Here is an 11,786-nt window from a genome sequence, read left to right as displayed (position 1 = left end):
CACCCCACAGCCCTGACCCCGGGCAGCCGTGTGTTCCGTGGGTCCCTCTGGGCTCTGGTGACACCCGTGTCTGTCCCAGAGCTGAAGGGATAACCCACCCTGCACAGGAGCCACCAGCTCACAGGGACGAGTCCCCTCCTCTGGGTGACACATCAACACATCCTGTACCCACCCTGGGGAGGTGGCAGCTCCTGGCTGTTCCACTGCCCCACTGGCACGGATAAAACTGTGCTTCAGTAAAGAGGCATTAAGGTGTCACAACATTGATGTGGCATTTCTTTTTTCCCCAGCCAGAACCATTCCCCTGCTTCAGGAGGAAATATTTTCTCTTTCTCCTTGTTGGGCTCCTTCTGGTTCAGTAATCTCTGTGTGTTTTTCATAAAGCTGAAACCCCATCTCCTCCACGCCTGGTTGGGTGGGACCCTGTGTCACCCCACAGCAGCCCCGGCACCTCTCCACACCCCCACACCCAAACCCCACACAATAAACAGGACAGAGGGTTGGGTGGCTTTTATTCGGACCAAAGCCCCTCAGCCGGGTCTGTTTTATTGTCACAGTCAAGGACAGGGTCAGAGAGGGCCAGGCTGAGGGGCAGCCCCCAAAGCACTGCCAGGGAGGGACAGCCCAGCGGGCAGCAGAGACCACGGCCAGGGACAGCAGCACCTGCCTCGCCACCTCCTGGCACCTGCAGGATCCACCTGGGAAAGGAATGAGCTCCTCATGATGCAAGGGCACCTGGTCAGAGATGGGTGGGAAACATGTCCCTGCCACAGCTCTAACGCAAGACAAAATCCAGCCACAATTACAGCCCTCCCTCCACCTCACCAAGGGACAGGTTTCCCTCAGGCTCATCCTCCCACTCCATCTCCAGCCAAGGAAGACCTGCTGATGTCACCTCCATCAGCAGGTGACAAGGGCTAATGCAGGACCCTCAGCCCACTCCAGTCCCCTGGAGTGACCCACCTTCCCCCCATCCTGCTGGCCCAGCCCAGACCTACCTTGCTCTTTGTCTTGTCCTTCCATCCATCCTCACTTGGGCACTGCAGGAGAGCACAGGAGACAAAAAAACATCCTGAACTCCCCTTGTCTTCCTCCCCTTTTGACTCCCAAAGCTGCCTGTGTGCTCACCCCAATACCCCAATGTGCACTCCCCCCCACACCTGGGACAAGAGCAGGGGCAGCCAGTGCTGGGCCAGGCCTCCAGCAGCTCCTCTGGCCCTGCCATTGCTGCTTTCCTCCACATTTTTTCCACCCATGAATAAGGAATGGCGATTTCAAGATGCTTCAAGACCACAAACCCAATAAGCCCAAAGGTGCAGCTCCACAGGGTGTCCAGTGTCCTCAGGCTCCCTCACCAGGATCAACCCAAATCAGGGACAAACCACAGCACTGGGAAAATGAGACCTGGGAAAGGCAGAGAGGGGCTCCTGCTCCTCCTTCCCCCCAGCCAGTCTCACCTTTCACATCCAGCCTGCAGTCCACGGAGGCTTCCCCCAGGGCGTTCACAGCCTTGCAGGTGTAGACACCACCATCGAAAGGGCCGGGCTTGCGGATTTCCAGGGAGCACACGCCCTGGTCGATCAGTGCGATGTACTTGGGGTCTTCCCGGATTTCCATCTGATTTTTCAGCCAGATGATTTTGGGCTGGAAGTTTGAAGCGGGGAGAGAAATGAGAAATCTGACTGGCCCCCAAAATGCAGCCACATCTCCCTGCTTTTGCCTTGACCCTGCCTGAGGCTTGTGGCCATGGTGGGACTCACAGTCAGACGTATTTTGAAGATCCAAATCTCCCACTTTGAGCCCTTACCCACTGCTCCACCCTTCCTCCCCCAGCACAGGGCAAACAGGACACGACTTGATTTAAGACCAGTCACCCACCTCCACGCAGAAACACCCCAAACATGCCCCAGTTTGACTCAGTGGGCACTGCAGCCCCTTAACCTCACCCAACCCCAATCCAACAGCACCAACCATCTCCCAGAGACCTCCAGCCACTTTCCAAAAAGTGTCCCCTGGCCAAAGCTGTGCCATCCCTGGAGGAGCCACCGACCTGGGGGAAGCCCCGGACGGAGCAGAAGAGGTGAGTGCTGTAGCCCCGTGTGGTTGTTCTGTCTGTCAGGGGCTGTGTGAACTTTGGAGGTTCCATCATCTCCCGCTGAGGGATCTTCTCTGGCTGGTAAGTGGTTTCTGAGGGAATAATTAATTCTAGCTGAGGCAGGCCTGAGGCTCCCAGGCTGACCAACACAAGGTACCCAAAACCACTTCTGTCCCCTCTTGTAAGGAGCCACTTGTCACTTGGGCCAATCCAAGGACCTGGCCCTCAGCTCAGAGCAGCCCTGTTTCCTCACCCAACCATGGCCCTGCAATGAACAGGGGGATGCCAATCCCCAAACTGCCTGTGACACATTCTGTGTGCAGCAGGTCAGACCCAGGCCAGGCACACTCTGGATCTCCCACTCCATCCCCAAATCTCAGTCCACAGAAACAAGGGTTGGAGATGGCAGAGGCCCCAGGTCACTGTGTGCTGCCTGGAGCAGGACAGGAATAGATGGAAGGAGAGCAGGGCTGGTTGGAGATTTGGCCCTGAGCTGTAGAGCCAAAGCCAGGGCTGTTCTGATCCTTCCCAGCTCCTGCCCCCATCTCACCCCAGGGATGGCCATGCCTTGGCTCCTCTCAGAGGGCTGAGCACGGCACAAACTTTCCTTAAAGGAGAAATGAGGTGCAGAGGGGGGGACAGCAGACCTCTGGACCTGGGGAAAGCTCAGCCTCACTCCTACTGGTCTTGTCCCTGCAGACCAATCCAGCAGCATCAGCACAACCCCAGGGAAGCCCCCCTGGTCAGGACCACTCCTGGCTGCCCCCCTCCCCAGCCCCTCAGCCGTGTCCCCACTTGTCTTCTCGATGTGGGCCACCCCGGAGGCCACGGCAGCGCTGTCGCTGAGCCCACAGATGTTCTCAGAGAACACTCGGAAGGAGTAGGTGTTGCCGATTATCAGGTCGGAGATGGTGCAGCTGGTGCGGGTGCAGCGCTCCAGCACTGTGAACCACTTCTGCAAGGGAAAAAGGGGGAAAAAAAGAGGGCAGTGAGGAAAGATGGGCTGTGAAAAGGGTGGAGAGAGTGTGGGTGAGGCAGGAGTGCAGATGTGCCTCTCCTATTAGGGCACCACCAGCAGCAGGAGTGCCCAGGCTCACCCCGCTCTTCTTGTCTGATTTCTGCACCCTGTAGCCCTTGATCTCAGCGTTCCCGTTGTCCGCAGGGGGGGTCCACTCCAGGGCCACGTTGAAGCCCCACACATCCACCAGCTTCAGGTTCTGGGGAGGGCCGGGTGTCTCTGCAAACACAAGTGTCCTCAGGGTGACAATCCCGGTTTGCTCCCCCAGGTTCTGTATCCTTGACCTGCCTTTAATCTCTTCTCACCCTGGTCCAGCACACGGGGGATGAGGAGCTGTGATGGGCAGGGCTGGCAGGAACTCTGCATCCCCAGCCAGAGAAGCTCTGCATGATCCTGCTGGGGACCCCACTGGAGCAGGGACTCCAGAGTCCCTTCCCTTGGTGCTGTCACATCACATCCCACCCAGAACGAGACCCACCCCGCCAAGGAGTGTTGGGGAAGATGAATCAGGAAAACCTTATAAATATGATTGCTTAGCAAAAGATTCTGAAAATATGAAACCTATAATCGAAATAGAAATGGAAGCTGGCTTTGAGTTGTAGGATACCGAGTCTTAGTCACTCTATAACCTGAAGACAAGAGCCTGGGCAGCTGGAGGAGAATCCCTTTGGATTGAACAATCCCCTTCTGCTGGCTGAGGGATCCAAAATAGAAAAGTCTAAAGAGTAGGTTTTAGAGTTTAAAATATAACACATGGTAATGTAGTAGTTCTTATAGGCTGTATGGAGATTCTATAGGATTTTGTGTCCTGTGTTGGTTGGTCACTGTGAATTGGAATATTCATCACAAAAGGAGATAGAATGGATTGTAACAAAGACCTCGCTCTCTTAGCTCTGTTTTCCCCCTACTCTCACTCTCTTAGCTCTCTTCCCCCTACTCTTAACTCTCTTTCCCCCTACTCTCTTAGCTCTTTCTCACTCTCTTATCCCTGCTCTCTCACCTCTGCTCTCTTCCCCCTGCACTCTGACCCTGCCACCTTGCTCTCTCACTCCCCTCTTCTCAGCTCTTACCCTCTTTCTCTTTCTCCCTCTCTCTTTGGGAGTTCCCTTCCCTGGTGGCTGAAGGCAAAGCCCTTTTTACCCACAACCCTTGTAATAAAACCATGTATTCTAAAATATCTCAGCTCTGCAGAGTTCCTTCTCCCTGTAATCCCCAAACGCTCCTACAAAGGAGGAGAAATGAGCCCTGGGGTGACCCTGCAGGGTCCTATCCTCATCTTACCGACCACCTGGATGTCCAGGGTGGCCCTGTCCTCGGCGCCGTCGATGCGCACGGTCAGCTCGTAGGTGCCCGAGTCCCCGCGCTGCGCCTGCCGGATGTAGAAGATGGTGTCCCTGGCCGTGGTGCGGATGTTGATGCGGCTGGTGTCCAGGGGCTGCCCTCCCTTGCTCCAGGTCACCTCAGGCTGTGGCTTTCCCTGCAGTGACAGGCAGCTCTTGGAGCCACTTGGGCACACACGGTCCCAGCAGGTCGTGCCACCCCACTGTGCCCAGGCAGCCCCAGCCCCTGTGCCTCCTCTCCTGTCCAGCAGCCCCCAGGGAAGAAGCTGGACCTGATTCCTGTCAGACTCACTAATGGGAAATCATCCAGCTCCAGGTGTGAGGCTGGAACATGCTGCCTCCCCAAGGTCTTCATGGAGATTTACCCAGATTTACTTGCCAGGGCAGAGCTGTGCTCTGAATGCCCCCAGTGCTGAGTCCAGGCCCCAGCCCAGCACCAGGGCTGGAACTCAGCACACAGGGAGAATTCATGTCTGCAGCACGGCCAGCACAGAGCCCAAACTGTCTGTGGGACACAGCATGGACAAACCCCTCAGCTCAGGGGCCTCTCACTCCCTCTGCTTGGCCAACGTGTTTCAGAGGCAGCTGCCATGGTGGAAACACTCTGATGTCCCAGACAGGATGAGAGACACAGCTGAGGAGACAACCTCCAGCCTTGCCCACCAGTGTCCGCATTTCTCCGCCATCACACAACCCCTGGCCCTTCTCCAAAGGCAGCTGGTCCATTCTAGGGACCCCTGTGCTGTGCTGGGGGGTCTCAAGGGACGTGACCAGAGCCTGGCCCAGAGCACGAGCTGAATTGCATTTATTGGCTGAGATAGCAGCAACAGCCAGCCCGTGTCCTGATGTGTTTGGTGTTGTCCCACTGCAGCATCATCAACAGAGACAGAGCAGGGGGAAAATGGGATCTGGGCAGGAAGAGGAGAGAGATTCCCACCCCATCAGCCACCCTTGGCCCATCAGACACAGGGACGAAGCCAAACCAGAGCACAGTTGGACCCCTAAGCCACCCTGCAGGAGCTAACCTGGAGTGAAATGCCCAGCAGATTAAAGCCCAAATCACCCCCTACCTGGAAGGGGATCATGATGTTCACAGCATCCCCCACACGCCTGATGTAAGTCTCCCGCAGGTGCCGAGGCATGCGGATCTTTGGGAGCTCTGGGGAGCAGAATTCACACTGTGAGACAAGGAACTCCCACTCCTCGGCCCTCCTCAGACACACCCCTGCTTGGCCACCAAGAAAATCCACACCAACACAGCCATCCTCTCCGTCTCCTCTCCTGGGCAGTGCTGCTCCCGTGCAGGGCTGTATCCCACTGCCTGCACCCCAGAGTGATGTCCATCCCTGAGATCCCAAATCACAAGCCCAAGGGCAGCATCCCAGTGGATCTTCATTACAGCCAGGCCATGGAGACAACCTGGCCTCAGCCAGAAGAGCCACAGCACAACATTTATGGTACCAAGGCAGGGGACAGCACCTCCCAGCTGGGAAATATTTCTCCCCCTGAATTTCCAGAGGCACACAGCCCGACTTCCAACAAGGACAAGGCTCAGCCTGCACCTTCCCTGTGCAGTCCAGGCCACTAAGGAGGTACCTGGTCATACCAGAGCTGTGAGAGCCTCATTACAAAGAGGGTCATTACAAAGAGCTCATTACAAAGGCAAACATCCCCAAGGAAACATAGGAAAGACAAGCAAAAACCCCACTGGAGAGTGCTCATGGAGTGTGTCCCCTTCCCAGGGTAGAACAGAAGCCATAAAACTCTGCTGGCTCAGGGATACGTGGGGATCCCCCTGGAGCCCCTCTAAAGGAGCTGGGAGCCCCTGCCCAGGTTAAATGAGCTGAACCCTGGGGAGGGGGCCCAGCCAGAATAGAATAAACCAGACCTGAGCCAAACAGCTGTGAGGGCTGGGCAGCTCAGGGACAGCCCCAGAGGGCCCCTCTGACAGCTGAGACCCTGCTCTGCTCGTGCTGTGATTTCTGCAGGGCTCCATCCCCCAGTGCTGCCACTCGGGTTCATCACTCTCGGCAGGGCAGGGAAACCCGACCTCCCAAAAGGGACAGGAATGTTGATTCAGGGGTGTTTTCCCCAGCTCCCCGTGCTTTACTCAGAGGGCCAGGGCTGGGCCAAGGTCAGTGACAAAGTGCCACGGTGGGAAGGCTTTTCTCCTGCCCTTGTTCCCAGTAAATGTAACTGCCACGCTGATCCTTCATCTGGTTTCTCCTTGTCTCTCTCCACCTCCCAGGCCCACTCATCCCACCTGTTGTTAAGCCCCGTGCTGTCCAGTTGCTGCTATTTAAAATCCCCTGGGGTGCTATAAATGAACTGGTGAGATGTGCAAAATGTGCACAGAGAAAATGTGAAGGCCAGGAGGGAAGGGAAGGGAAGGGAAGGGAAGGGAAGGGAAGGGAAGGGAAGGGAAGGGAAGGGAAGGGAAGGGAAGGGAAGGGAAGGGAAGGGAAGGGAAGGGAAGGGAAGGGAAGGGAAGGGAAGGGAAGGGAAGGGAAGGGAAGGGAAGGGAAGGGAAGGGAAGGGAAGGGAAGGGAAGGGAAGGGAAGGGAAGGGAAGGGAAGGGAAGGGAAGGGAAGGGAAGGGAAGGGAAGGGAAGGGAAGGGAAGGGAAGGGAAGGGAAGGGAAGGGAAGGGAAGGGAAGGGAAGGGAAGGGTTTTCCCAGTTATATGAGGTTTGGTGGGATGGTTTTGAGGTCAGAGGTGAACAGGTGCAGCCACCACCCCTAAACTACTTTCACCTCCTCCAAGCACAGTGAGGAGATGGACACTGCAGGACCCTTTCCACAGGCTGATGTTCCAGAAACCACCAGCTTTTCATAGGAAAAGGCTCGGAGAAGACTAAGTTTTGTTAGTATTACTATTTTTAAGCAGCTGAAAAATCTGATGTGTTGAATAACAAGAACACTTGAGCATTAATAATTTTTTTCTAGAGGGGAAAATGAGTCTCTATTTGCTGTTTGCTGAGTGCAAACTGGCCCTGCCCTCCTGCACCAGCCTCTGCACATTGGCAGCGCCCTGAGAGGAATGCGAGTCTTGCTAAGCATGGGAGCAGCTCATTCATTAGCGAGTTCAGCATTATTAAAGTTCCCATGCTCCAGACAAGCAGCTCTCCACTTCCCCGGGCTAAATAAACAAAGCTGTCCAGTGTGTGCCGTGGCATATTCGGGATGTGACACGGCCCGGAGGAGGAGACATGCTCAGGGGGTGGTGGATCCTGAGCTCTTGCTGTGAAATGGGAAAATGTGGTTCTGCCTTTTGAGTCCTTCACCCCCAAAGTTTCAACGTCAGGGAGATTGGTGAGGTCAGGAAGTTTCTCCCAAGGGAATGAGGCACAACCACTGACAATATGTCCTGGGTTGTGGTGTAGGATGTGCACACAGTATTTATCCCATCCCCATCCCCATGAGCTGTTGGAACCAGGTGGGGCAGTGTTTTCCCAGGCCCCTCCTTTGGGCTCTTCTGCTCATGGCCCATCAATGCCTTGCCCAGGACTCACAGGGAACTCCCTCCAGGAGCTCTCTCTGTTTAATGGGCCATCAAGGAGCCACTGCACGACTCCTCATCCCATTGGGAGATGCTCCCAATGCCCAGGGGGAGGAGCCAAGCATTCCCACCTGGAGAGAATCTGGGATTTGGGACAGGACAAGCAGCCCTGAGCCACTGGATTCCCAGAGGAGCAGAGCTCCCAGACCTTTCTGTGGGATCACTGCTTCAGGAAGAGCCCCTCACCTGGACTGCTCCCCCCACCCTGCTCAGGGTGTGTTCTGACTCTGTCAGTGCTCCTTTGTGTTACTGCATTGATTTTATTTTATTTTTACCTTTTTCCCTTTCTTCTTATTAAATTATATCTCTGACTTGGAGCCTCTCACTCGTTTTGCTTTCAAACAACAACACAATAACATCTGTCAGAGGCTGGTTGTGCTGCAGGGAGGGACAGAGGTCTCCCACAGGAATCGTGCCCCCGGGGGCAGTACTCACGGAGGATCTCCCTGATGAGCACTGGCTGCTCCAGGGTGGCAGGAACGCTGGCTCCGCTGGCACTGACAGCTGTCACCCTCACATGGATCTTGTCCCCCGAGCTGAGGTTTGGGATCGTGTAGCGGGTGGACAGAAAAGGCTCCTGGTTCACGGCCTTCCAGTCTGAACCTGCAACAGACCCAGCACAGCTCTGTGGGTGTGCCACGGACAGACAGACAGACAGACAGACAGACACACCCTGAGCAGCAGCATCGAGGCTCAGAAAGTGACAGCCCCAGGCAAAGAATCCCTTCCTTGGGAATGTGGGATGGTTTGGGGCACCAGCAGAAAAAGGGACTTTAGAGGGAGGGGGGTTGTCTGCCCCTGCCAAGGACTGTGGGGTATGGAGTGCTGGCAGGGACCCAGCCCTGGAGCACGAGGACATTTGCAGGCAAGAAAAGGCGTCGGGCCAGCGAGCACGTCCCTGCTGACCAGGTGCATTTCTGAAAGGAAAGATCCTTGAAGGTCCGTGCCAGCCCCTCTGTGCTCCTGTCACTGCCCCAGGGCAGCTCTGGGGCTCACTGTGGCCTCCACCAGCCCCTCCACACCAGGCAAGGTTCACTCAGGACCTGCCCCTGGCCCGATGCACCTCTCCAAGGGTTCTCCCTGCTTGTAAGGGACATCTGAAACTCAGCCCAGAGCCCAGCCCTGCCCCAGCCCCAGCTGACAGGGCCTTGCCGTCTGCCAAACTTCCCAAAGTGCTTCTTAGTTAGAAAATAACCTGCCCCAGTCCCCCAAGGCCTGGGTGTCCCAGGTGGGCAATGGGAGTGACTCTTGTGTGCCACGGTGTGCCAAGGCCCCTGTGCACCTTCAGAACAAGGTTTTCTGGCTGATGCCACTGGACCACCCAAATCCCACCAGATTCTCCTTCCTCTCACCACTGGCACTGCTCGAATCAGCCCTCACTCAAATCTCACCATGTTTTAGCCAAGCAGAGTCTTGTACCAACCCAAATTCAGCAGTCCCATGGGCCCTGGGTGATGACAGAGGGACTGGGGTCCTCCTGTCCTCCAGCAGACCCAAAACAAGCCAGGAGAACACCCAGACTGGGCCCTTGGGTGGCTGTCAGGCAGATCCCCCCAGGAGTGGCTGCATCTCTCCTTGTCCCGTGCAGGAGCCTCCTCACACATCCCACCCCCAGCCCAGTGCTGGAAGCCTCCCACAGCCAGGAATGTGCCCATCACGTGTGCCACAAGATAAACAGCTGAGGATCAAGTTCCTTGAGGTGCACGGGCCGCCTGGGTCTCCCAGACCAAACCACTCCAGCCCTTGCAGATCCCCCCGGCCACACAGACCGTTCACTCTCACCCCAAAGCCCAGCATGGCTTCAAACAGCGCCCAAAACACAAATCTTGTCCACCCACCTCATTCCACCACGCAGCAATACAACTGGAGAGCCATGGACAATTGCTGGACAATTGCTGCCACCTCCCAGCCCAACACCATCCACCACAGCCACCCTCCTTCCAGACATAACCCAGGGCCCTTCCCTTCCTCGTCTTCCCGTTTTATCCCGTTTTATCCCCATTCCTTCCATGGTTCCTTTTGGGCAAACATTGAGAGGATTGAGCTTTTCCCTCCTGTTTTCCTGGATCACCATCCCAGCCTCGGGTCTGTGCAGGTCTGGAGTCCATCAGGGACCAGCCCCAGAGGGTGCCTTGGTCTCTGCCCCACATGAGAGCTGGACACAGCAGTGACTCTAAACCTGCCCCAAGCTCCTGATAAAGACATTCCTACTGTCTGAAGCCAGTGGGATGTCGTGGAAAATAAATAACCATTCGAAATGGATCCATTTGGGCAAAGAAAGGTAATCATTGCTGGGGGAAATACTCTTCTGGATTCCACCCATCTCCAGCCCATCCCACAGCCATGCACACCTTTCCATGCTTGCAGGGCAGGAAAAACCAAACCTACTTCCATCTTTGCAGATCTCCACCACGTATCCATCCAGGCCTGCCCGGCCCGTCTGCTCCGGGGCTTTCCAGGTCAGCGTGAAGGAGTTCTCACTCACTTCTTCCACGGCCAAGGACAAGGGGCAGCTGGGTGGCTCTGGAACAGACCCACAGTGCTGAGGGCAGGGCTCTCGGAGGGCAATCGCTCAACCTCCAGCTCTGTCTTCAGCCCACCTAATCCCCAGCCCCATCCCACTGCAAAAATATCCTTGATGGCTCCATCCCCCCATCCCTTCTCCCCAGCACATGCCCCCTCCTTTTGTCCCCTCCCCACTCCAGTGTTCCCCACTCACTTTCCTTTGGTTTCTCCTCTTTAGGTTCAGGGGCTGCTGGTTCAGCTGGGGGACCTTCAGAACCTTCTGCAGGTGCTGAAGCCACTTCTGCTCCATCTTCCTTGGGGATGGGAGCAGGTTCATCGCTGGGGGCTGGGGGCTGCTCCGGGGGCTGCTCAGGGGCTGGGGGCTCTTCAGGAGCTGGGGCTGGGGCTGGGGCTGCTTCTTCCTTTGGGGCTGTTTCTTCCTTCGGGGCTGTTTCTTCTTTTTTTGGGGCTGTTTCTTCTTTTTTTGGGGCTGTTTCTTCTTTTTTTGGGGCTGTTTCTTCTTTTTTTGGGGCTGGCCCTGCCTTTTTCTTGGCCGCTGCCGGAGCCGGTTTTTTGGCTGCAGGTGCAGTTTTGCCTGTCATCGCTGCAAAGCCTCGGGACCGGGCAAGGGGATGTTCTGGGGTCTCTGCTCTGAGCTCTCTGCTCTGTTTCGGGGTTCCTGCTCCAGACAAAAGATCTGTCCTCTGGGTCTGGGGTCTGGGTTCTGAGGTTGGGGTCCCGGCTCAGGACCAGGCGTCCCCACCCTGGGCTGGTTTTCTCTGCTGGGGGACAGCTGTGCTGTGCTGGGAGGGGGAACTGGGTCACTGAGCCAGAACAGGGGCTGCGTGACTTTTATAGGCTTGGGCTGGCACTTGTCACCTCCCTGCAAACCAATCTGCCTGTGCAGGCGGGGCTGCCAGGAATAGCCACCCGGGACCTGCACATTCAGCAGCCCCAGCTGCCCCCTCCTATGGGATGGCAGCACAGGGGCCCGGCCCCCCCAGCGGCCCCCCTGGGCTCACCCCGGGCTGGGCAGGGCCAGGTCACCTTTCCCTGGGGACACAGCTCCTGTCCCCAGCCACAGCACCCCTCTGGCTGAGGGCCTCCCCATCTGCACTGCCACCTCCCCAGCCACCCCACAGACTGTCCCTGGACCCCTCCTCTGCCCTGCCTTCCTCAGCCCTGCATTAACACCAGACCCGCACCCACCCCAGCCATCCCTGCACTGACCCCCCAACCCACCTGCTCCCCCCCATGTCCTCCCACAGCCC

At 56.7% G+C, this 11,786-nt stretch overlaps 1 protein-coding gene across 1 annotated transcript; it reads right to left on the bottom strand.

Moving 5' to 3' along the window:
• Positions 1-975: 975 nt before the first annotated feature.
• Positions 976-11,315, bottom strand: MYBPH (myosin binding protein H). The gene is made up of 10 exons (XM_083878611.1): positions 10,730-11,315; positions 10,399-10,533; positions 8,446-8,613; positions 5,524-5,612; positions 4,395-4,590; positions 3,193-3,332; positions 2,891-3,050; positions 2,051-2,187; positions 1,458-1,644; positions 976-1,040 (listed from the first exon to the last, which is right to left on the bottom strand). The coding sequence occupies exons 1-10, from the start codon at positions 11,115-11,117 to the stop codon at positions 1,030-1,032; spliced, it is 1,611 nt and encodes a 536-aa protein (XP_083734737.1). The 5' UTR covers positions 11,118-11,315; the 3' UTR covers positions 976-1,029.
• Positions 11,316-11,786: the final 471 nt, after the last annotated feature.

This window comes from Zosterops lateralis (genome assembly GCF_965231275.1).
Source record: "Zosterops lateralis genome assembly, chromosome: 26".
In the NCBI taxonomy this organism is placed as follows: domain Eukaryota; kingdom Metazoa; phylum Chordata; class Aves; order Passeriformes; family Zosteropidae; genus Zosterops; species Zosterops lateralis.
Note: the sequence above shows the minus strand (reverse complement) of the source record. Positions and strands in the feature narration are given on the sequence as shown.